This window comes from Puma concolor, chromosome B1 (assembly GCF_028749965.1).
Source record: "Puma concolor isolate L17-30 chromosome B1, mPumCon1.1.hap2, whole genome shotgun sequence".
Lineage (NCBI taxonomy): Eukaryota > Metazoa > Chordata > Mammalia > Carnivora > Felidae > Puma > Puma concolor.
The window spans coordinates 186,792,953-186,817,700 of record NC_141670.1 but is presented as its reverse complement, the minus strand read 5'-3'; the positions used below and the strand labels follow the sequence as shown (position 1 = coordinate 186,817,700).

At 46.5% G+C, this 24,748-nt stretch overlaps 1 protein-coding gene across 7 annotated transcripts in view; it reads right to left on the bottom strand.

Annotated features, from left to right (window-relative positions):
• Nucleotides 1-24,748, bottom strand: part of SEL1L3 (SEL1L family member 3) — a 105,430-nt gene that overhangs the window by 64,999 nt on the left and 15,683 nt on the right. For 3 of the 7 annotated variants that reach the window (XM_086705300.1, XM_086705299.1, XM_086705293.1), the window contains exons 3-7: nt 14,238-14,382; nt 12,461-12,582; nt 11,988-12,106; nt 9,143-9,201; nt 1,167-1,299 (exon numbers count right to left, since the gene is read on the bottom strand). In XM_086705300.1, the coding sequence (XP_086561426.1) occupies nt 1,167-1,299; nt 9,143-9,201; nt 11,988-12,106; nt 12,461-12,582; nt 14,238-14,382 (578 nt within the window). The remainder of the gene's footprint in view (nt 1-1,166; nt 1,300-9,142; nt 9,202-11,987; nt 12,107-12,460; nt 12,583-14,237; nt 14,383-24,748) is intronic. The other 4 variants (XM_086705295.1, XM_086705296.1, XM_086705297.1 and 1 more) reach the window with 4 other exon arrangements.

Sequence of the window (24,748 nt, the reverse complement as noted above, 5' to 3'; positions counted from 1 at the left end):
GGTTGTGACCCATTGGAGGGGCATGCGATTATTTCAGCAGGTTGTAATCAGCAGTGATTTATTTTTATATGAAGCAGGACACAAAATATCAGAGTGCATTTAACATTGGAAAGATATGTATTCTTAGTAAAATCTTTGTTTTGGTTTTGTATATATGTATGTGTGTGTGTGTGTGTGTGTGTGTGTGTGTGTGTGTGCTTATGTACGTTCATGATATTAAGTAGATTTCTTGTGTGAACCACCTTCAAAAAAAAAAAAAGTTTGAGAGGTACCATTTTAATCATCTCGGATGCCTCAGCACCAGCACAGGGCCCCGGCACATAGCGGGTGTTCTAGAAGCATTTGTTGCAAAATGAATCAATTGATTTCTTTCTTTGTTTTCCTCTTCGTAGAGGTCTGTCCACAGGGGCTGTGAGATGCACCCATGGGTATAGTAGGGCGTCGCATTTTTCTTCCTATACTTTGCCTAGGGACTCCTGCTTTTCCCAGAACCGACCCCGCAGGGTCACAGGAATGACCTTGTTAAGGTGTCTGGTGATCTCCTTACCAAGGCAGAAAACACCCCCCTCCTCGAAGGTGGGAAATCCCCGTCTCCCTGCACCAACCCCCGCAGGAGCGGGCCTGGAGAGCTGGACCATCCCATCTGCGGGTGGGTTCTGGATGTGAGGGTCAGTGTGCAGTAGATTCAGCCCTCCACAATCTCTACAACCACAGCCAGCCACCCCAGTGGGGGCCCAGGGCCTGCGTTTCTGAAGAGACCAGCAAACAGAACCAAGATTTTAATTTGCTAGAGTGTCTCCTCTGATACTTTAAATAATAGCACATAAAAGAAGCTTTACCAAATAACTAAGATTCTCTCCTTTCATTAGCTTAATCACTGGATAGGCAACAGCCTGATAAAAATCTACTCTATAATTAAGCTAGTAGTTATTAAAACAGAGGAAGTAAATGGTTTCCATTTTGTGAGTACTAAATGAACCAAACCTTAACAGAAATCTATTATCGAGTTTGCTGGGGGAAAAGCCTCCATATTAATTGTGTGTGATGACAGAGCCGATGTGAGGTCCGGCTTGGGTAAATCTTTTATTTACACTGGGCTCCACGTCCCTGAGCCACACTCCCATCATGCACGAACACCCAGAAACTTCTCGATGCCCCGGGCTCACCTGTGCAGGGTGCAGAGTGTGGAGACGATAGTACTTCAGGGGTCCAAAAAACCCTTCAATGCCAGTCACATACCTGCTCCCTCCAATAATGAAGTACCCAGCAGTGTCATTATAATAGAAATCCTCCCTGAAGCTAGGGAAAAACAAAGAATTAAGAGAAATCTCGGTTGGAACCAGAAATTTAAAAAAAGAGACTCTTTCATTAACCCTCCTGACTTAAACCCCCAGATTGCCTCACTTCCTACCTGTGTTCTAGTAGATAAGACCATGGTGGGGTCAGGCACACTTGGGCTCAGATCCTAACTCTGCTATTTACCAGCTGTGTGACCTTAGACCTGTCCCTTACCTTCTCTGAGAGCAAGTTTTCTCATGAAGAAATTAGTTCCTCAATAACTAGATTTTTAGGAGGATTAAGTGAAACGTAAAGCCGTACGTCTAGCAGAGTGCCTGGCCCCCATAAATACTCCGTACCTGGCCAGTTTTTGATATTGGTAAAATTGTCTGGAATTGAAATTCTTTGGAATCGCTAGTCTTAATTGGAAATATTTTGCTCTACAATGAAAAAACAAAACAAAACAAACAACTTGTTAAAAGGATAGAAGGTGGCTGTGAATGAAAATTAACAACATATCCTGGTAGGTAAGAACCGAGGTAAAATTTGGAGTAAGGAGGAAGAGGCCACAGCAAGGTCAAAGGGCATGGCCGCACACCAGAGGTCGGCACAGGTGACGTGCTGAAAATCCACCTTGTCCTAAAAGACTTAACAGAGCAAGAAGGGAAATAGAAGGAACAATGGTCCAGCATGAATCAAATGCACAAAGTCGTTCCTTGCGGTGTTGTTTATATTCACCAAAGACTGGAAATCCCAGATGTCTGTCAATGAAGACCAGCCCACACCCAACCAATGGACCCTAAATGTGAGCCTTTCTTTCATATATAGCTTAAAAAAGGGACAGAGGGCTCCGTGAACTGACCTAGAGAGATCCCTAAACCAGGAAGTTAAAAACAAGGCCGCCTGGGTGGCTCAGTCGGTGAAGCATCTGATTCTTCGTTTCTGCTCAGGTCATGATCTCACGGTTTCATGGGTTCGAGCCCTGCATCAGGCCCTGCACTGACAGTGTGAAACCTGCTTGGGATTCTCTGTCTCCTCTCTCTGTGCATCCCCGCCCCCCCCCCCACTTATGCTGTCTCTGTCTCTCTCAAAATAAATAAATAACCTTTAAAAAAAAAAAGGTAAAACGAAAATTTAAAACAAAGAGTACACTTTTTATCCAAGAAAGAGGAGAATGGCTTTTTTCGTGTCTCTCTCTTTTTTTTTTTTGTATTTTCATTTAAAAACTCTGGAAGTATATACTGCAAGAAACTAACAAGAGTATTTCCCCATGGTGTGGAGACTAAGGATGGGTTGGTTGAGGGCAGAGCTAGAAGTGAGACCTCTAACTGTCTATCTTTTCGTATAGTTTTGAGTTTTATCTATTTACTTATTTTTATTTTTTTAATGTTCAATTTTGAGAGGGAGGGTGTGAGTGAGTGGGGGAGGAGTGGAGAGAGGGGGGCAGAGGACCCAAAGCAGGCTCCACGCTGACTGCAGAGAGCAGCCCAATGCCGGGCTCGAACCCACTAGCCGTGAGATCGTGACCTGAGCCGAAGTCAGACGCTTAACCAACAGGCGCCCCTAGTTTTGCTTTTTAAAACATGTGCATTTACTACCTATTTAAGAACTAAAAACTAAAATAGGAACAGGTGAACGAGGTGCCACCAGAGCATATGTGGACAGCAGGTTGGGGGAAGGGGGTCAAGACAGGCATCAAGTGAGAAGCCAGGCAAAGCGGAAAGAGCCAGGGAAGGCAGAGGGCAGACGGAAGCAGATGGAAAGAAAACAAAATGCCAGGCAAGCCTCCAGAAGCCCGGCAGGCCGCGAGAGCAATGGGCCAGGGTGACGCCAAGAGGGATGGAGCAAGATACCAGCAGTGGGATCACAGGAGCCAAGCAACCTGGGGTTACCCCAGAGAGGGGATGTACTGACGGTTAGCCAGGAACCTGACCCCTAACAGGTGCACCTGGCCAGAAAGGAAGGCAAAAGCGGGAAGGAATGAGACTCTCTGACCCCATCAAGTGACGGCAGCACAAAGTGAGCGCTTAGAAATTAGCTTTACAGAAGGCAGCTAAACTGGGAAAGAAGGGCTTCGTCTCCGGTATTTTTCTCTTCAGAAAAGCTCAGGCTTGAAGGGCTGCGAGACGATGATGGTCCTTCCTTTTCTTTTCCAGTGGGACTGCAAAGTTATTATCTCTGAGAGCCGTGGATTGATTTCGTTTCTCAAGACCGTAGAATGACTTAACATTCCAGCCACGCTCACGACGCAATGCCTGGCACTGGAGGGATACAGAGCAATGCTTCTATAATAGAAGCTCCTTCTGGCACTCGGCTCAACCAACTCATCAGCTCACCTGACCGCCATCCCTGCAACGCGTTGGGTGCTCACTGGCCGCAGCCTGCTCTCGGGAGCCTTAGTCTCCTCATGGCTTAAATAGGGATGATAATAGTACCCACCTACTGGGTCGTCGTGAGGATTAGGTAAACTAAAATTTAAAGAGAGCATTTAGAACAGTGCCTGGCACAGAGTAAGCGCCATCACTGTTCACGACCATTATTATTATTATTATTAACCTCATTCACTGGTGGACTTTTGCTGCCATCTTGGTAGGACCACGGGCTGAGTTAAGAGTAAGCAGTGTTTGTTCCCAAACCTGGCCGTGCCGATTGGATGGTCATTGTAACTATACAATTTAATTAACTATAATGTTCCCCAATAAAATATGAGCAGGAAGAAAGAGTTGCTCCTTTATAACAATTAAGCTGAGTCTTTTGGGTAGACTCAGAAAAAGAATGGTAATGGTTGCTTAAAAAGCGTGGAATTAGGACAACTGTAAAGGATTAGAAAAAAATGGGAGACGTCTAGATGTATTTTGGCTCCGATAGTTTCACAGGGGTCTTTGCTTGCTTGGTTTTTTTTCATTTGTTAAGAAAGAGAAATTGAGTGCCACCTATGTAAGAAAGACCACACACACACACACACACAAAACTCCAATCGGTAGATTTGTAACAAAGGAAAGGCCCTATCTGGAAAGACTGGTGGATGGAGATACACTTCTATTTTTTTTAATTAAAATAAGACGTTTATGGTAAGTATCTTTTTAAAATTATTTGTTAGACAGGGAGAGAGCACAAGCAGGGGAGGGGTAGGAGGGGAAAGAGTGAAAATCTTAAGCTCACGCTGAGCGTGGAGCCTGATGCAGGGCTTGATCCCACGACCCTGGGATCATGACCCAAGCCAAAATCAGCAGTCAGATGCTCAATCGACTGAGTCACCCAGGTGCCCCGATGGTTAAGTGTCTTTTCAAATGGATCTTCGCTTTAACTCAAATTTTTCAACCAATCAATAAACTACTTGGTCCCTATGGTACTGGATTGTAATTTTTTGGGCTTTTAACATCATTATCACAATACAACTGTGACATCGTGATTTAGAAGAAATATATATTTGGTCTTTGTCCGTAGTTCCTGGCTCATGATGCTCCCCAAACCCTTGGGATCTCCTACGTGTTGAAAGTGATAAGGGTTTCTTTTGTTACATCAACAAAGGTCCCTTTTGGACTCCATCCAAAGGTAGAGAGACTGGTTGCCAGATTGACCAACCATGTGGTTAAAGGACTGAAATTTTTGGTTTCATCCCCCAACCTCCAGGGAGGGGAGAAGGGCTGCAGGTTGAACCAGCCAACGGCTAATGACTTAGTCAATCCTGACTGTGTAATGATGCTTCCATAAAAGACTGAGTTAGAGCTTCAAGGTTGGTGACCACATGGAGGCTGGGGAAAGTGACATACCTGGAGAGGGCATGGGAGTTCTGTGCTCTTTCCCCAGACTTCGCCTTATGTATCTGTTCACCTGGCCGTTGATTAGTATCCTATAGCAGATCCTTTAATAGTAAATTTACATAAGTGCTTCCCTGAGTTATGAGTTTGATTTGCTGTAGCAAATTAAAAGAACCTACAGAGGAGGTCATTGGAACCTCCAATCTGCAGCCTGGAGCTTGGAACTGGCATCTTAAGTGGGGGTAGGGACAGTCTTGTAGGACTGACCCTTACCCTGTGGCATCTGATGCAATCTCCAGATAGTGTCGTAACGGAGTTGAATTCTCAGACACTTTGCTGGTGTCTGAGAATTGCTTGGTGGTGGTAGGGGGCAAAGGCCTCCTCAATCCCGGTTTTGGATCTGGGAACCCCCAAAGAACAACTAAATAAGAGCTCTCTCCAGTTTAGTCTCCATCCACATTGGTGCCTCCACATTTTTCTCCTCCAAAATTCTCAGGGGCTGCCCAAAGATTGCCAAGAGCTTCCTTGTACTGTGCGTGCATTGTTTGAAGGTCATCAATTTCACCAACATAAAAGTTGAGCTAGACAGTTCCAAAGCCCAGACCACCCCTTTTGGAAACCTCACACACACTGGCAAACTATCTCTACTCTTATCTGGACATAGGAGAGTGCCTTGGTGTATTACTATAGAGCGCCAGCAGCCCAGATGAATCTCCGATGTCGTTAAATAAACCTCACTCAGAATTAGAAAACAGTTCCAGCTCGAGGTTTTTTTTTTTTTTTTAATTTTTTTTTTTCTTTTTCAACGTTTTTATTTATTTTTGGGACAGAGAGAGACAGAGCATGAACGGGGGAGGGGCAGAGAGAGAGGGAGACACAGAATCGGAAACAGGCTCCAGGCTCTGAGCCATCAGCCCAGAGACCGACGCGGGGCTCGAACTCACGGACCGCGAGATCGTGACCTGGCTGAAGTCAGACGCTTAACCGACTGCGCCACCCAGGCGCCCCTCGAGGGTTTTTTTCATAGGGGAACTCAGAGCCTCAAATTAGCTGTGCTCTCAAATGTCACGTCCCCGGGGACCTGCCGTAAATTCTGACCTCCTGTCTCCCCTCAGGTCACCCTATAGTCATCACTTCCCCAGAATTCACCACGAATTGCAATTTTAAATTTAGTTGTAAATTTAGTTAGGATCTGTCTCCCCCACTAGATTTTTTTTTTTTTTTAGCCTCCTTGAAGGCAGGGACTGACTGTATTCTTTTCGTTCATCGTTTCATCCCCAGAGGCCGGCACTGTGTCAGGTACATGGTGGACGCGTTGGGACAAATGAGAATATGCTGGATGAATGAAGGAAGGAAGGATAAACACAGTACAGGCCTGAAGTTGTTACCTGTCACCCAGTGTTACTGACAGCCATTCGTTCATGTATGGCACTGTGCTTCCGAGCACTTAATTACTAATCGTTCTACACCACCTTTATGGGATAGCAGCTATCATTATGTTTCCATGACAAGAAAGGAATAAAATATCTGACGTTTAGTTCACTGGCTTGGCCCGCGCTGAGATCTCTCTGATGGATGAGATTCCAAATATCTAACCACAGGAATCCCAGGTAGGCGCAACATTAAATCTTTAGTTCTCTTACTGATGGGTGAGGTCCCGGGAATACAGGCAGGGCAGCTGAGGAGGTGACAGGGGGCATTCCTGGGTCTGGGGATGGCCTGTACCACCAGGTAAGGAATCACTGCAATGCTTTAAGGGGCATGTTGAATTGGTATGTACCTGAAAATCAGTCTTCTTCTCTGGATGCTTATGTGATCACACGGATTCTGTATTTACTCAAAACTTTCATTTTTCGTTCATTGTGCATTCTTTCCACTAATTTCTCTTTCTCACCATATTGCATTAAGTGGTATTTATCATGATTACTGTTATGAGTTAAGTTGTATCATTGTCCCCACCCGAATTCACAGGTTGAAGTCTGAACCCCCAGTCTCTCGGAGGGTGACCTTATCTGGAAATAGGGTCATTGCAGATGTAATTAGTTGAGATGAAGCCACACTGGCAGAATGGGCCCGTAGTCCAATATGACTGGTGGCCTTGTCCAAAGGGGACATATGGACAAAGACACACACACACACACACACACACACACACACACACACACACCCCGTCACAGGGAAAATACCCTGTAAAGACTGGGGTTTTGCTGCCACAGCCCCAGGAGCTGTCAGAGCTGAAGAGAGGCCTGGAAGCCTCAGAGCCTAGAACAGGTCTGCCCAGACCCTTCAGAGAGAGCACGGCCCAGCTGACACGTGATCTTGGACCTCTAGCCTCTAGAACTGCAAAACAATAATTTTCAGTTGTTTAATCCACTCAGTTTGTGTGGCTTTATTCCAGGAACCCTAGTAAACTAATACAACTACTGAGGTTTTTGGCACCTCCTTAAATTTTATGGGGAAGGCCTATGTCTCTCTCTCCACATCCCGGTCCCAGCTCCGGATCACCCTGCGATCCCTCCGTCTACCATTCAGTCGTGCCAGCATCCAGATCCCTGAGATGCAAAGTGAAAGGAAGCCCTTACACAGCGAATGAAAAAGAGCCTATAAAATCAATCTTTTGTCCAAAAGGTCCTGGGGTTGTGGGCGGGTGTCGGGAGAGAAAGGAGAAGGTACTATTTCACACTTCACATCCCAAAATGCAAGCCCTCCTTCTCTGGGGCTCACTTGGCAGAGCAGGGCACTAGAAGGAGCTCCCGGAAGAGCCACACATCATTTGTTTCTGTGCAGCGAACAAACTCCCAGGCCTCGCCTATTGCCCCAACTCTTCAGAGGAGGTCCCACGGCCACCTGTTGTACAACAAAACTCACGTCTGCTGAACTCCTTCCGACTGCTCTAAATCCACTTGGTACCCTTTCTAGACCTCCCCTCTGTTCTTAGGCATCAGCCTCTCTGTCTCAATACAACTATCAAGTCGCCCCTGACCTTCTCCTCGCAAGCTGAGGAGTAACACCTCCTTAGCCCCTCCTTATGACGGTAATCCTTTAATCCGGCCGTGAAAATAAGAATTGTTCTAAGTGCCCAGAGCCAGAAAGCAATCGGTTTGACTTCAGTGTACAGGAATGGGGAGGGGGGGCGGGAAGTAGGGCGTATTGTATGCCCCCCCTCAGTTCCCTTGTCCCCACCTGTCCTTCTATTCCTTTCTTTAACAATTGGTTTCCAGGAACATCCGGACTGTGTGACGAGTCTGAGCGAACGAGCCCGTTCGGAGAGAGCTGCCTGCCTGCTGTAGAACAACAATAGCGAGGAGGAATGAGTCCTCCTTCCCCAGCCAAAGTGGCTGATACATTTTTTTTTTAATTATACAGATAAAGCTGGTACATGTGTAATATACACGCATACATAAATCATACACATAAAGCTGGTAATTTTTGTTGTTATTCTCTACACTTATTCTTAAGCATTTGATCGTATATATGTTGTCTAGCGAGGCTGAGGCACCCTGAGTCCCTAAAGGAGGCTACCCCATGGTTCTGCCACCCGAAGAACCCGCTATTAGACAAGGATGCTGAAGCAAATTAAAAAATTATGAAATGCGAAGCAAAGGACCCCCTTCTCGGTTTCTGTAACTCTTGCGGGGAATGGTTACAGGAAGATGAAAAGTTACAGCAATACCAATCGTTGTGTGCATTTCGAATTCAGATCATAAACATAAATATGAGGGCTGTCTACTTTTATGTTTTATACTAGGCCAAAGTTACCAACCATTCTCAATAAGCAACGTTAATACCTTGATTTATTTTTCAGAAGCCTTCATAGAAGACAATTTTCAAAGAAAACGAATTATCAAGTGCCACGAAAGGGAGAATTTACCAGGAGATCTGGAGAGAGGAACAGTTTCTCTTGCTTGGAAAAAAAAATGTTGTGGGGGAAATGGGGCGAGCTTGCGGACAGAAAAAAAAATACAAAGGCTGGCTACAGGGCAGACCAGCCACAAAAGCTGAATACGGAGATGTGGGAAAAACATGGGGGTTGAAGGCTAACGTATGAAGATTTTTGAGTCCTTAACCGACATTTTGAATAAAGAGAAAAATATTGCACTTACCTAATGGTCTGATTATGGTAGCTTTTCAAATCCTGTCCAAGGCTGGTGGCTACCACTATCTGTGTTGGGAGAAACACACAAGATCAGTTATGCCCCAACACCTCATGTCATAGATACAGTCCTGGGTACAAATTACTCATAAGGTGGGCTGCATTTTCTCTCGCCTGATCCACTTCTGCAGAAGTAAAATCAACACTTTACTAGCCCCGTGAATATTGTAAGATTTAAGAAATTTAATTTCTCCAAGTGACTTCACACGGTCACAATATCCATCGTGGGGTTTCCCCCAGTAGGTTTCAGATACTTCCAAGCTACCCCAAAGCTTCGTTGGGTGTATCTGTGCCCATAAGTTTGTTGCAAAGAAAGACCAGGAAATGGGTAAGATACAAGGAGTTTATGAAATTTTACTCTGGGGGGCGCCTGGGTGGCTTCGTCGGTTAAGTGTCCGACTTCAGCTCAGGTCATGATCTTGGGGTCTGTGGGTTCGAGTCCTGCATCGGGCTCTGTGCTGACAGCTCTGAGGAGCCCGGAGCCTGCTTCGGGTTCTGCGTCTCCCTCTCTCTCTGCCCCTCCCTCGCTCGCACTCTGTTTCTCTCTCTCTCTCTCTCTCTCTCTCGATCTCTCTAAAAAATAAATAAATATTAACAAAATTGAATAAAAAATTTTTTACTCTGATTCCATGAGATCCTTAGGGGGAGAAACAAGTGGGTGCTGAGCATTTTTCATGCACTGCTATTCCCTACTCTCTTCCCAAGCACTGAGAATTGTCACTGGCATTTCAACAGGGACCGTGTTTTTGTGGAGACTTGTCACTGGCTGTCCCATATTCTTCTTGAGCCTTGGACTACTACGACGACATGAGCCCCTGGAGCTAAGGGGCTCCTTCTGCCTCCCCAGTGCTGGCACAGAGCGAGTGTGGAGGAAGCATGTGCTGGCCTGATCAGAGTCTCAAAGGTGTGGCTACAACAGTGTCTACGAAAGACAAACTAACGCTGAAAGACCAACCCGCGTCAGCCATATGCAACATGTCAGGTCGGAGAAGAAAAGGATTCAAACCAGTGGTTTCTCTAAACCAGCCATTGGCTTTAAGTCACTTGTCCATTTGGCCAAAGCAATGAGTATGGTAAGTCCCGCCACAGAGGTGGATTCTGTGTGGTAAAACAGGAATATGGTTTGGGGACCTACAGATATCAGGGAGACCAGATAGGATGGAAAGAAGGTAGGACAGATGGCAAAAAAATCTACCAAAAACAAAAACCTACTTTATTTTTCCTTCCATCCCATGTGGTCTTCCTAATCCTTACCCCATTACGTGCCCTGCTAAGTTAAATTTGTCTCTTTAATTAAAGGACTCCTTTGGTTTTCTCTCCTTCTGCTCAAAAACCTGCCATGACATCCTGCCGCCTGGCAAACAGAAACCCCAATTCCTTGATACTCACGATTGTCCACATTCTAGCCCTAAAGACATTCCCCCTTCTAGTAGTTTTCTATAGTCTGCAAACTTCTACTCCAAACGGGTTTATCCACTAACCCCCAGTGATGTGCTAAAATCTTCCCTCCTCTCTGCTCTTAGTTTCGCCCAATCCGTAGGAACCTTCTCTACGAAACCTTCCCTGAGCATCCCAGTGGGAATCAATATGAATCATTTGGCAGTTACGCTTTCCTTACGACATCCCTTCACCTGCTCAGTGCTTCTTCCATAAATAGTCAATTAGCTCCTTGAGCAAAGTGCCTTGCATACATAAGGTGCAAAATAAGCTCCGTGATTTGTTCTGATGATTTGGTACCCATTTAAGGGACACAAAGTACTGAGCTGACCTTCTCCTTAAGAGAAAGCAGCAACCGAACTATAATGCCATCATAATCCTCATATAAATGGGAAGCATATAAATGGGACCACGGACCACAGCCCTGTCACCTAATATTGTGAAGGAAACAAATACGCGCGCGCGCGCACACACACACACACACACACACACACACACACACACAATCCTAGCTAACCTTTCACAGATTCTTCTTCAAAGGCAACAAGGACTGACCTGATTTCTTTTCTCTTCAGGAAAAGGAAATGTTATAAACCTAAACACCAAGGGAAGTCTGTGTATTATCTAATACATAAGACAAAACGTCTCTTCCACTTTTGTTACTGGAAAATCACAAATCAATAAGAAAAGCTGATGAGAAAAAAAAAAAAGATAATGGCATCACATATATTGAGAAACGGACTAGTCTTCAATTATAACAACAGATTTGCCAGAATCCATAAAGTCTGGGCTATGAGAGTTTGAGGCAGTTATGTGCACTGTTTTATAGTACAAGATAGATAAAGACCCTCTGTCCCACCAGAATCATCGTTTATTTTGTTATTTGTCTGTTTAATACCAAACATAAGCAACTGTGTAACTGTCAAAAACAGGGAAACCATCTCTTGGCTGAACTAACCAGTAAGTTTCCTGTAAAAAAAAAAAAAAAAAAAGTCGTAGATCTGATAACACTGTATAAACATGGCCGATGCTGTTTTAACATTTATCTCCACTAAGCCTATCTCCCTCGGGGGGGTAAAAAACTGAATTGCGCAGATAATTGTGGCCATATCGCTGGCTATATTATTTACTCATTCACAATATGGTCGAAAGAAGCACTTTAAAAGTTAATTAAATGGGACGGGATTCTTATGATTTAAACTTCCATCTATAAAAGTTTGATTGAAAAAGTGCGCAGCTGTAAAGACTTTATCATGTTCCACAAATTCGCTGTGGCGGATATCCTGGCTCCCTGACTTTACGGCAACGCTTAATGTTATCAGTGATGATGCTGGTGATTCATGGGGCGTGCATGCCGCTACCTGGCCTCCGTTAAAAGAGAGATCCAGTCGAAACCACTCCTTCAAGGGCATGGTGAATTTCGTTTTTACCGCAAGGTCTTCTCCTTTGACAAGGTGCATCTGAATATGCAAGTGGCCTACAAGGAAAATCAAAGCTCGTGAAAACCACACAAAAATATTACTTCGAAGTGCGTCAAGTGGGTGCACCTTTTCATCAACTGCCTTAAGCAGCTACCCAGCTAGAACGTGTTCCTCCTTCCTTTAAACAAAAACAAAGCAAACAAAAGAACACGCAAGTGAACTCCTTTGCAAAGAAGGCCTTTGTTTCAGGCTGCCAGAAATAAAGTTTCACGTGAAGCCCACGTTTGAAAATCGTCACTTTCGCTGAACTACCACGTTGACAACATCTTCCTTAATTGCAGACGTATCTGCCAATAGACAGAGCACGAGAAAACTGCAACATCGTTTTAAAGGTCCTGTCTCATACTTACCCTCTTCGGTAAGAAATACAGACGGCGTGCCGTACATCTCATTAGAATCAACAAAGTACAGAATCCCACAGAGACTGGCCTTGCAATAATGGAGTAAATAAAGCCACAATGAAACAGTAAACCTACAAGAGTGAGGAGAAATAAAAAATTCTGCAGATTGATATCATCCAAGAACAGGTAATTATAGTTAACAATGACCAAGTAAATTGCTTTCTTTCCAATGAAGGGATGAATTTGCCTTCATGTTCATCATGGGAGATCAGCTTGCAAAGCTTGATTTTTGAGACAAAGGAGGTAGTTATAGTAACTGCAAAAGACAGGAGTTAAGAGTCATTGTGCAAAATTGGCAGATAGCGTACCTTGCGCCCAAAACTCTGTTTCTGTGCCCCTTTGAGAATCTCACACGCCTCCCATCTGAGTTCTTGATTAGGGTTTAGAAAGCCAGACGTAAAACAAAAATCTGGATTTTAATAAGAGGTGATTTGATAAGAAGCTATTCTAATTTCAGTGCTTAAAATAAAAAAAAAAAACAAACACAACTAGGGCTTTTTGAGCAATTTTGTTTCCTTCCAAGATAAAAGCCTTAAGGTAGAAAAATGTCATAATCTGCAAATGGCATTGCTCTATGTTAATGGGGACACACAGACACTATTTTAACGCACACATTAGGTTGCGCAGGATCACAGTTCCGGCTGACCCACATGGAACGACTAATCTAATTGTTCCATTTCTGGACCGGGGCTATTTTAGTTGAAAAAAGTATTGTACATCTGTGATTTGCCGAGTGGGAATGAAATAAGAGTAGTCAACTTAACTAGGACACATTTAGCCAAGATGTGTGATCCGTCCATCACTCAGCAAATATTTGCCGAGCGCTTGCTTAATGCCACGCATCGTGCTAGTGACCAGAAGTTCAAAGACGAGGAGCTGGGAACAACTGCATTTTGCAGATGAAACGGCAATCAAGGTCAAAACCAACGTACAGAGTTCTTGCCATTACCCCAGTGAGCAAGTCACGGTTGGGGGTTAAAGTGGCAGTGGCTCCGGGTTCTTTGGGGGATATATCCAAACAAGTCCTTTAGAATTTTCTGGGCTTTATAATCTGGCCTCGGAATCAGTGGTAAGATATGCAAACAGATGGTGCCACACAGCTCCCTCCTGACCCACCCAGCTGAGCAAGCTCATGAAGATAAGTTATTACAAGGAAGCTTAGCAAGAACATACGCTCAGTAAAGTGACTCAAGATCTTTCTACAGCCAGCAGCATGGGAAGAATTAAATCACTCTGCTAAATCCATCCGGTCTGAGGTGAACCAGGAACCATTTTCAGCATCTTCAATTCAGCAGAAGGAAAAAACTATATCTGGGTTTTGCTGAAATCAATGGAGGAGATCAGAAGTTGTGAGATTTCAAGCAGCTCATCCAGTCTTCCAAGACAGAAAAGGCAAAGCAAAGGCGGCAACGTGTGCCAGCTGTGGCTGGCTGCCCCCGAAAGCTTGCAAGGCTTCAGGCCCCCACACCTTGCGCCCCTGCTCATGTCATTCCTGGGACCGACACAGAGAGTCTAAGGCAAACTGAGGACTGCTAATGGCAAGAATAACTCAAGACCACTTTGGGCCACGAATTCCGTCTAAGCTGTGTGGATCTCAACATTTTTCCAAAACGTATTAGACAGGTATGTCCTCCTAAGGGATTCCACTAGCCTGCCCTGGTCCTCAGGTTAAAACGGTCCTGCCCCACCAGCCCAGCGCCCCCCACCGTCCTCTGCCCATTCTTACACTGGATAATCTATCCGCTGGCGTCGGGTGGCCTCCAGCTCTCGGTTGTGAAACCTCGGGAACTTCTTCACAATGCCTGTGTTTTCTCCACTGGAGGCATAGAGAAAGCCCAGCAGGGTGACCACATCTGCAAACAGCAAGACGGCTGCCTTTCAATTATCTCCAGAAAGCACTGCTTCCCAAAGCACATTCTTCCTGGAACCCTCTGCCTCGCTCCAATCAGAGAGTTAAAAGAAATCGTCTGGAAATATGAGCGATGGTTTATGGAACCCTGAATGTACGTCGGGCGCCCTCTGAGCACTTTACAGAGAGCGATCTCAATTCATTCTCAGAGCAACCCTACAAAGGAGATTGCATTATTAGTCCCAAACCACAGATGAAAAGCCTGAGGCATAGAGGGAAAATGACTCGCCTAAGGTCACGGCTAACAAATAAGTGGCAGACCCGGAGCTTGGGTTCTAGGTTCTTAACCATTTCACACGCTGCCCTTCCAATAAGGAAAGCATTCGGAGTTCACGCAACACCAGTAACGATTATCACATGAGTAGCACTCACTATGGTCCACGCTGCTGTAAATGTATCTACAGCTCATCTGGCCAGCTAGCTACAGAGAGATTCATTGAAGCCTCATTATTATCCCCATTCTACAGATGAGGAAATGGAGGCACAGCTCCCAAAATGGTTAGCTACCGTGTATATAACACAGAATATGGAATCATAGCATCCCAGGAATAATCTCATTTAATTTCACAACAGTCTTTCAGAATCCATGCCCTTAAGAGCACACAGGCTTTTCGCTTCTGTGCAGACTTTCCAATACACTCCACACATTACCCTCTGCAAAAATGACTAACCAAACCCCTTAAAACCAGAGAGCTTTCCACTTCATTTTGCAAATGTGGGAGAATTCTGTGGCTCTGGAGAAGATAGGGATGCCCTTATCAAGTCTTAAAAGGAGAACTGAGTTATCTCATCTATATTTAATACCTACTGTTCTAAACAAGGCCAGAATGATTTTTTTTTTTCTAAATTGCCCATACCCATTCCCTTTCAAAGGAAAAAAAAAAAATCACGGACTTAAACCGAGGAATAAAGATCCCTTTCCTCTTTCTTAAAACACTCTGTGGTTTAAAGGTCCGTGATTCAATGGTAGAAACCTGGGTTTCTTCCATTGAAAAGGGAAGAGCTAAGTTCTGTGCCAATTACCAAATGCTTATATGGCACAGATTACAGATTACGGGAGCCTCAGCCTAGGATACTGGAGACCCCAGCTCTCATTCCTCATTGGAGAGAATGTTTTATTATAGAGAGAGGTACCTCTGGGTCATTAAAACTTAGAAATCACAGGAGCAAAGTGTTCATAGTCTCCAACCCCTGTGAGTATATCTAATAGAATTAAATAAAATAGAGCCAAGCTGTCCCCAGTGCCCATCTCCCTGTTTTGTGAGAGGCAGAGAGGCATTTGAAAGCTCAAAGGCTACCAATCCCAACAGAAACAATGCCATTTTTTTTTTTTCACGATTTGAGCTCACTTGGAAGCACTGGATTTGCTGGTCGATCACAGGGATGGGAAACAGGGCACACAAATGGAAATACTGCAAAGGTGTCTTTGGAATCTGAGGGGAAAATCACCAAGACGTTGCTGTCAGCCCAACCTTGGTTTGGCTTCCACCGCGTGGAGTGGAACATAAAAGGCCAGATGGCCACGTTAGCCCCCTAGGAGGCCTTCTGCTAGTGATTGCTGTTGAGTTACCTCGTGTGCAGTAGAAACATTTATCAAAAGAAGCAGGATTTGATTCTGCCCAGCCTGCCTCCAGTAAAAGGAGGCTTCATAAAGAGGTTTCCAAAGGGAAAGGAGTTAAAAGTCAATGCTGATGAGCCTCTCCTTTATCCAGGGATCAAAGTAAAGCAGGTTGAGCAGGAGAACTTGCAGCAAAAGATGTGGATGAAAAAATCTAAGACCGAAAGATCTAAGATAATTTTACAAATCACATACCTTTCGTACCCAATAAAAACCAAAGCGATGGTGGTTTCCCTGTAAGACCTGCAGCTTCAATGGTTCTATTTTGGGGTTCTACTGCAATTTTTTCTTCAGTATAATCCTGTCTTCCCATTTACTTAGAAGGAGTAAGAATGAAATTCTGGAGCAGGAAAGGATTTAAGAATTCGGCTAGCCCGGGATAACATGTAGGCTTGTTTTCTATTAACTGGTTGTGGCTGCTTGGCGTGCTATGCTTGATTGGTGATGGCTGTCATGGGCACCAGAATGGGGAGTAAGAGTACTTCACAGGTACAAAAACTTAAGTCCAAAATTTAGGTCCAAAGAGGATAAGTGGCTTGCCCAGGTGCCTCTAGAATATAAATCCTAAGAGAGCAGGGACATTACTGCAATTGTTACCCCTTCCCTGGAGTCCAGAATGGCACCCAACCCCTGAGGCTCCACAAATGCTGAGGGAGTGAACGAATGAAGAAATGAATGGACAAATGAACACAGTGCGGCCGAGTCAGGATTTAAACCCGCCTCTCTTTTGCTCAACACTTTTCACAATTTTATAATGTGCCCCGTGCTGCCCAAATCAGATCACAGTCTCTCTTCTTTCAGACCCTTCCCCCAAATCCCTTTCTTTGGCTAATCTTGAATGAAGAAGTTAGGCAGGAAAAAGGCATCACTATGACATAAACATAAAATACCAGGGACACGGTTCAGGGTTGGAAGCCGCCACCTTGACTGTTCTGCTTGTTTTATTTTCTCCAACTTTAGAGCAAGAGGAGGCATTGGATTTTGTATGGCGCAAACTCCTTCACTGGGAGACAAGGAAAGTGTTAGTGTCTCGTTGAAGGTTTTACGGCTAATAAGAGATGCAGACGTGACTCAAAGCAGGTCTCCCGCTACAAACCCAATGGGCTTCTTTTGAAACCACATCGTATCTCAAAGGCCTTATCAAAGAGAACTCACGCTGAGGTTCAGCGGGCTTGCCCCTGGGTGGCCTCGCTGGTGGTTAAAAGACTGAAATATGCCCATATTGGTTAGAGGATGGCTGCTACGTTGACCCTCCAGGGACCCACCACTACCACACATCCAGGCTCTCCTTCAGGGTACAGCTTGGCTCGGCAAAAGCCTGCGTCACCGTCCTTCTTCAGCACTACGGCTAGCGCCTGTGGAGACTGACCAGGCCCCCCCCCCCCACCCCCCCACCATCTAATCTGAGTGGGGTGGCCGGGGTTGGCCATACAGCCCACTCTCCAGTTCAACAGGGTGATCAGAGCCCTGACATGGACATCTGCTCTGGAGAGGGTCCCATTTCCACGTAACAAAACCCTCCTGAGGACAGGCTTCAAGCACCACCACAGTGACACAGGGGAGACCTCGGGCCGTTTGTGGAGAAGTTAGAGATAATCTTGAGGCAAAAAATAACCAGCTAAAAGTCTGTAAGTGGAAACGGGAGGAAAAGAAGTTAAGATTTTCCAACCTGGAGAAGGAAAGCGAGAGTACGGGTAATTCAATCGCGCTTTCCGAACACGGGACGTTAAAAGGCAGGACTGTTTGGGTGTTTCATTTTCTTTAAAAGCAAAGCCTGAGAACTAAAATTCCATTTTCTAGCAAGTATGATTTAGGTCAGAACTTCCCCCCAAAGGATACAAGGCAGTGAAGTGGGCGAGTAAGGAAGTCAGTAGAATATTCAATAGTAGGAGTGTTAAGAATAAAATAAATTCCACTCCCAGGAATTTATCCTCCAAATATGCTTGTAGGTGTGTACAAAGATACATGGACAGGGATGTTCCGTGAACCCTTATTGTTGATAGTAAAATAGTAAAATACGTGACCAATATGCGTGACCATCAGCAGGGGCAGGCTGAGTAAATTATGAGCCGTCAGGCAACAGGATTTGTTAAGCAGCTATTGAAAAGAATGAGGCCATGTAACATGCAGTAACATAGAAAAATCTCTGCTGTATTGTTAATGAGTGTAGGACAGAGTTTACAGTATCTTCCCATGTGTGTACGAAGACAAGGGCCGTCAACTTAATGCTTATGTGAGCAGAGAACATTTCTGGAAAGAGACACAGAAACCAGTATTAGTGAGTTTGCCTCCAGGAAAAGAACTTGAACACAGAGTGGGCGGGAACTCGCTCTTGCTCCAATCCCTTTTACACTCTATGAATTTTTTACCAGGTACATGTATTCCTTTTTAGGCTAAAACAGCAGAGAACAAAGTCTGAGCATTTCCACGCAGGCAGGGAGAAAGGGACAGCCACATTCGGAGGCCTCCCCGCCCTGGGCCTCTGCGGCTATTCAATCTGCTTCAAAGAGACAAAGTCCAGTGGGTGAGGAAAACAGGATGATTCACATCAGTAAAAATTCAACTTAAAAAAAGAATATTCCTTCTAATTTAGAACCTGGGTTAGGGCTGTATTAGCATATTTCAGAGAGGCGGCATAGCAAAGTCGAAGGAATCAGGAAGCTTGGACTCCCGTTAAACAAACTGAGCCTTGGTTTTCTCCTCTGAAAAGAAAGGATGAGAATAAGACTCCTTCCCATGGGACTATTATGAGGATTAAATGAGACAATGTGCACACAAAAAGTATTCTGAAAATCATAAAGGGCAAGGCAGATACCAGGCACTAATTAGTGTTATTACTGAGAAATTCAGACTACCGTGATTAACTGGGGGGGGGGGGGGGGGGGGGGGGGGAGAACTAAGTCTCTCTTTTTTTAATAAAAGTGCCAAACACATGGTTCTCATAGTTATAAACATTATCATCATGTCATTGACTTCTAACTGGTATTTTCAGAGACAGGTAAAGCCTGGCTCCAATATCTGACTTAGTCCTTCCATTACTTTGTTGTAATGGAATTTTGTTGTAAGAAATCACACTTCTAATCCACCGGATCTGAAGATGAGACCGGATGTTTAGCAAAAGGAAAAGAGAACGGAAAAGAAGGAAACTGCCACGTTCCCCAGTTTCTGTCCTAAAAGGGAAGAACAGAAAAATGTTCATATAGACAGACAGTAGGGCAGAATGCTTAATACACGTTCGCATGGCATTTAAGAACCTTCCAGGTGGGGCCCCAACCTGCTATTCTAGTGTAATTTCCTGAACTGCCCAACTCACACCTGAGCCTCCTCTACCTGGGTGAACAAACACAGAGCAAGGAGCTGCTACTCCACATCGCCACCCTGTGGCAGACACTGGTCATCCGTCCACATGGCGCTCATTCTCAGACTCAGGCCCAGACTCAGCCTCAGAATCCTTCTCAACACCGCATCTAGGTGGCCTCCCCCACCCACTCAGAGGTGGCGGGCAGGACGAAACCTCACACATCAAGAGATGCAGACTTGTCGCCATTCTGCCACCCGGCTGCATTTTCTCCTCTGTGTGTTGTCATTCGTGCTTTCCCTTCTGCCTGGATGCTGTTCCCCCTACTCGTTTTCTGACTATGAAAACTCTAAGTCACCCTTTAAGTCTCTGTTCAAGTGTCGCCTCCTCTGTGAAGAAGCCGAGCAAAGTTCTGCACACACAGAGACTGCTCAATAGCTTTTTTCAATGAATGAATGACTTAAAGTCAAGAAATGGTCTCATGACTTCTCTCCGTAGTGGAGACTGTTATGTGTGGGGTTTGGGAACCAGACGACCTGGGTTCCAATCTCTGCTCCATCATCAAGAGCGGTGCGACCTGAGACAGGTCACACTAACTCTCTGAGTCAGTTTCCTCCTCTGCAAATCTGACAGGAGGGTGCTGGGCAGATTAAATGAGATACATAAAGCACTTAGCACAATGCCTAACACACAGCGAGTACTCAGTAACAGAAAGCGGCTGTTACTATGGGGTGGCTGTTTTCCCCTCCCACGTAAGCACCTAAAGACAGAGGGGACCATGTCTGCATCTTGGAGCCACCTGACTTAGTAAAGAAATTGATACATAGCAGGTGCTCAATCACTCTTTGTCTAGTTGACCCGAACATGATACACCTTGTGTAGGGAAAGAAGTACCAACACGAGGTTAGGGAAGGCCAGAGGGGGGAGAATTTAATTTCTGATGTTGGGGGTGACAAAAAGAAAAGAGAAGAAAAATAATCTTCAGGGCAGGGGCGGGGGGGGGGGAGGGAAAATGTGACCTGGCTACTGGAAATAATGGGTATGGTGTGGCAGTGGGGAGGAGGTATTGGGGGGCAGTGGGGAAGGCTATCCCCCCCCCCCGTAAAAGACACCGATGTAGTCAAAGCAGGAGGTGAGGAATCGCAGACTCAAACCACGAGGGCAGAGCAAAGGTGAGCTCATGTGTGGTTGTCGAGGAGAATCACTGACCAAGAGTCTGCATCCTTAACCAGCACCGCCCTGATGGGCTCTATCCGATCAGCTGTGGTGTGTGTGCGCAAGCCTAGGGACGGCACACAGCCGCCCACGACCCCTGCATGCTCCCTAATGTGACAACACAGCTGTGTGAGGATGTCACAGTGTGACGGTCACACACAGCCCTAGGAGAAAAAGGTCCTTGCCCCGTGGCTAAGAGCATTCATCACTCAATTCACAAAGAGTCACCGCATGCCTGGCCTGTGCTAGGGGCTGCGGCGGGCACCGCATAAAACAAGCCAGGACCTTGGCGTTACGGAGCTTGCCTACCAGACAGAGACATTCAACAGGCAAAAAAGCAATGACGCATATTTAATTACAATGTCTGGTGACGATAAGGCGGAGAAGGAAAATAAAGATAGATGACGATGGTGGGGGGGGGGGAGAGGGAGGGGTGGGGCTGCCATCATAGATAAAGTGGTCAGGGGAGTCTTCTCTCCTGAGACGACATTAGCATGGAGGCCTGACGCAAGGGAGCAAGCCATGTAGGGCAAGGGAGCAGGGACATAAGTGTCCCAAAGGGACAATGAACTCAGGAAGCTCAAGGAGGAACAAGCAGGTCCGTGGGGCCGGAGCAGGTGGACAGGTGGGGGGGGGAGCATGGCAGGAGAGGCAGTGGGAAGGGGACAGGAACAGGAAGAGGACGGGGACACCTTGCACGGGCCATGGTAAGGGTCTTGGGCAGCTCTTCCTCACTGTAATGGGAGGGACCGCCTGCGGGGGGGTGGGGGGCGGTGGGACCCCCTTGCACCGGTTGCCATGTGAGGAATGAGGGCAAAGCCAGGCTGTGACACAGGCCAGTAGGACAGCAATATGCATGGCGAGCAGTGATTGAATATGCAACGTAGTCTGAAGACGGGGGCCACGGGACCAGCGGCCCTCTCACCTCTCGGCAGGACAGGCATGAAGAGAAGTCCAGGTGGGCCTAGAGTTGCTGCCCGTGCCTCGGATTTTTCTCGATGGTCATGCATGAGTCAGACACAGGTTTAACGGGTGAGGGATGACTGCTACCGCCTGGTCCCCTCCCCCCAGGAAACGGACAAGAGTAAGTGGAGCCTCAGGTGTGGCGTGCCTGGCCACCTATGGCCCACATGCCCAGAATGCAGCCGGAGCAGGTGCACCAGGAGGGCACGTGGCCAAGCCTTGGCACACACGTGTCCTGAAAGGCTGCTGACTTTTGATCTGGGCTAGATTTTCTCAGCAAGGTGGGACAAAACTCTACCCACGTGTCCACCAACAATCGGACCACCGGCCGGGCTTGCCACGGTCCTGGCAAAGGAGATAAGCTTCCGGGGAGCGGTAGGGGGGGTGCGGGGGGGGGCGGGTGCATACAACCCTCACCTCGGGAGCCGAACCTAAGCTTTAGGTGGAGAGGCACTCAGCCACACTCACGGAACAGCCGTGCATGGGGACCTTGGCTTGCTCTCTCTTTGTAAAGGAAAAAGCAAATGAAAGCGAGTCAGGGGGCACTTCAGTTCAGACACGGAGCCCTCGTAGGACACCAGGCACTCGACACAGAAAACGTCCCCCCCACACGCCACACCAGGGCTGGCTGCAGACTGCAAGGGGACCAGACATGAAAGGCACCCCCGCGGCTCCCTAATGCCATCTTGTTGTTCTGACTTGACTCTTGTTCATCAAGAGCCGAATAGAGAAGCCCCTGCTAAGAACAAGCCAGAGGCCTGGCCCCCTTCCATTGCACAGCCGCATCAAGAACAAAGGTCGTGGACACTTTCCAAAGGGCGGCCGCAGACACTCTTTTGATTCCTCTTTTAAAGAGAGGGAGAGGAAATGTTCCCCTTTCTCTGTGATTCTGGAAGGAATCACAGCCACGCACACAGACCTGGTCTGAAAGTGCACAGAGCCCCCTCCCCCCATTTGTGGTGACTTTAATTATTAGAAAAGGTTTTCCTCTGCGTTACGCTCTTATTAGATTTGCTCTCACCCCAAAAGTAATGCTCGGAATAAGGTGGGGAGAAAAATCCCACTGCGCTGTTCCAAAGCTCCGTGAACACAGGAAGGAACAACAAAAGAAAAGAAAAGGCAGTTCACCTGTTAAGGGTATGTTCGGGCGCCCTAAGACCTCAGCCAGTCCATAAATGACTTCATTTAAAAACTTCCAGCTTGCAATTTAGTCATTGTTCAATGAGAAATATGTGATTTGCCAAACATGAAATGGAATCATTACGCCCTGACAAGATCGGAGGCAAATCAAAACCGGCTGTACGAGCCTCGTGCTTCCTTCTCCTTAATAAATTAGGTCTCCCCGTGGAGGGCATTCCAGAAAGATGCTAGCATGGGGTTCTGCCTGGAAGAAGGATGCACACTGATCATCGAAATGCAGGCAGCTCGACTAGTTAATTACCTGCCCCGCCCTACCCCCCACTCACACACACACAGAAAAGGAATCTGCCTTCTTCTTCTGCATATCTGTATTTAAAAGCACCACACAAACAGGGAATAAGCCAGACACAGAACGAGGCCATTCAGACAAAACGCAGGATAAGATCGCATGGAACTAGACACACGCAGAAGTGCACGTAAAAACGGGTGGATTCTGAACAAGGTCTGCAGTCTAGTTCAACAGGATTAGATCCACATCAGTTTCGTGGCTTTGATACTGCACTACAGTTGGGGGAGACGTCACCATTAGGGGGAAGCGGGATATATGGGACTCTACCATTTTGCAGCTTCTTGCAAATCGAAAATCATTTCGAAAGAAAGAGATTATTTTTAATGGCAAATGTGTTCGTTCTATGGCAAGTGGCCTTCGACCAACTATAATATATGGTAGTACCGGCCCTGGAAGCTGTCATTATATGCAGGGCTGTTTGGGGGTGGCCCCAGGAGACATTCGTGGCCATCATCTTCTCAGTGTTCTTAAGTCATCTAGGAGTGATGACGCCTAGATGTGATTTGCCATCCAGGCGCCTCCTGAGGAAGGGTCTGCTATCACAGGCCCATGGGTTTGCTTCGCCCACCAAGCCTGCTGGGGGGTTGAGCCACAGTTACTCTAGATCAGAGTTCTACCAGCTCTGCCCCTGCTCTAGAGGCCCCCTAAGCTTTAAGATACATCGGAGTCACCGGAGTGTGTTTAAAATGCTGATTTCAGGGCCCCACACCCTACAGATCCTGACGGAGGAGGATATGGATGGGGCCTGGAAATCTGCATTTACCAGAGCCCTGGGTGACTCCGCTGCAGCTGGTCCTAGGGCCACATTTCAGGAAATATGGCCGGGTTCCAGGTGAGTGCTGGGAGCATGCCCAGGTTGACTCCCCATCGCAGGATGGGCAGAAGGGCCAGCAGGCTCTCAGCATCCACATAGCAAGGTGTGCCTCTTACCAATGGAGAGAACTTCTAAGAGTGCACAGCCAGAGATCTCCAACCCCGGTGCTTAACGGAGGGCACGGGAACCTCCTGCACTGGTCCTTCGGTGGCTATAACCATGGGACATTTAGGATAAGATGTAGAGTTTGGACCCTATCGTCGTGGTGGCTAATTTTATCAAGTGCTGGTTATGTGTTAAGCACATTACATCTCATTTAATTTCCACAGCACTGCTCTGAGGGAATTGCTACTTATTATCCCCATTTTACAGATAAGAAAACTGAGGCTCCCAGAATGCCACGGTTCACAGGCAGAAAGTGGCAGAGCAAGGAGTTGAATCCGGGTATGCTGGGCTGAAAAAGTCCCACGTGATTTCCTGCCTGACACACGGGCTGCTCTGGTTCTCATCTCCTCCCGGAAAAACACACTCCACCTAAAAATAACTGATAGTCAAAGGGTTCATGAGGGGAGAGGGGGAGGAAGACTTCCCCAGTGCCTGTTTCAGTGGCAGTAACGCTCCTTTCCCAGTTCAGACCCAAGCCTCTGAAGGTCCCTCCACGACCTCTGTGACCCTCCAGCGCAATCTCTACACTTCCCCTCTCTTCACCTTTTTTTTTTTTTTTTTTAATTTTTTTTTTTTCAACGTTTATTTATTTTTGGGACAGAGAGAGACAGAGCATGAACGGGGGAGGGGCAGAGAGAGAGGGAGACACAGAATCGGAAACAGGCTCCAGGCTCTGAGCCATCAGCCCAGAGCCCGACGCGGGGCTCGAACTCCCGGACCGCGAGATCGTGACCTGGCTGAAGTCGGACGCTTAACCGACTGCGCC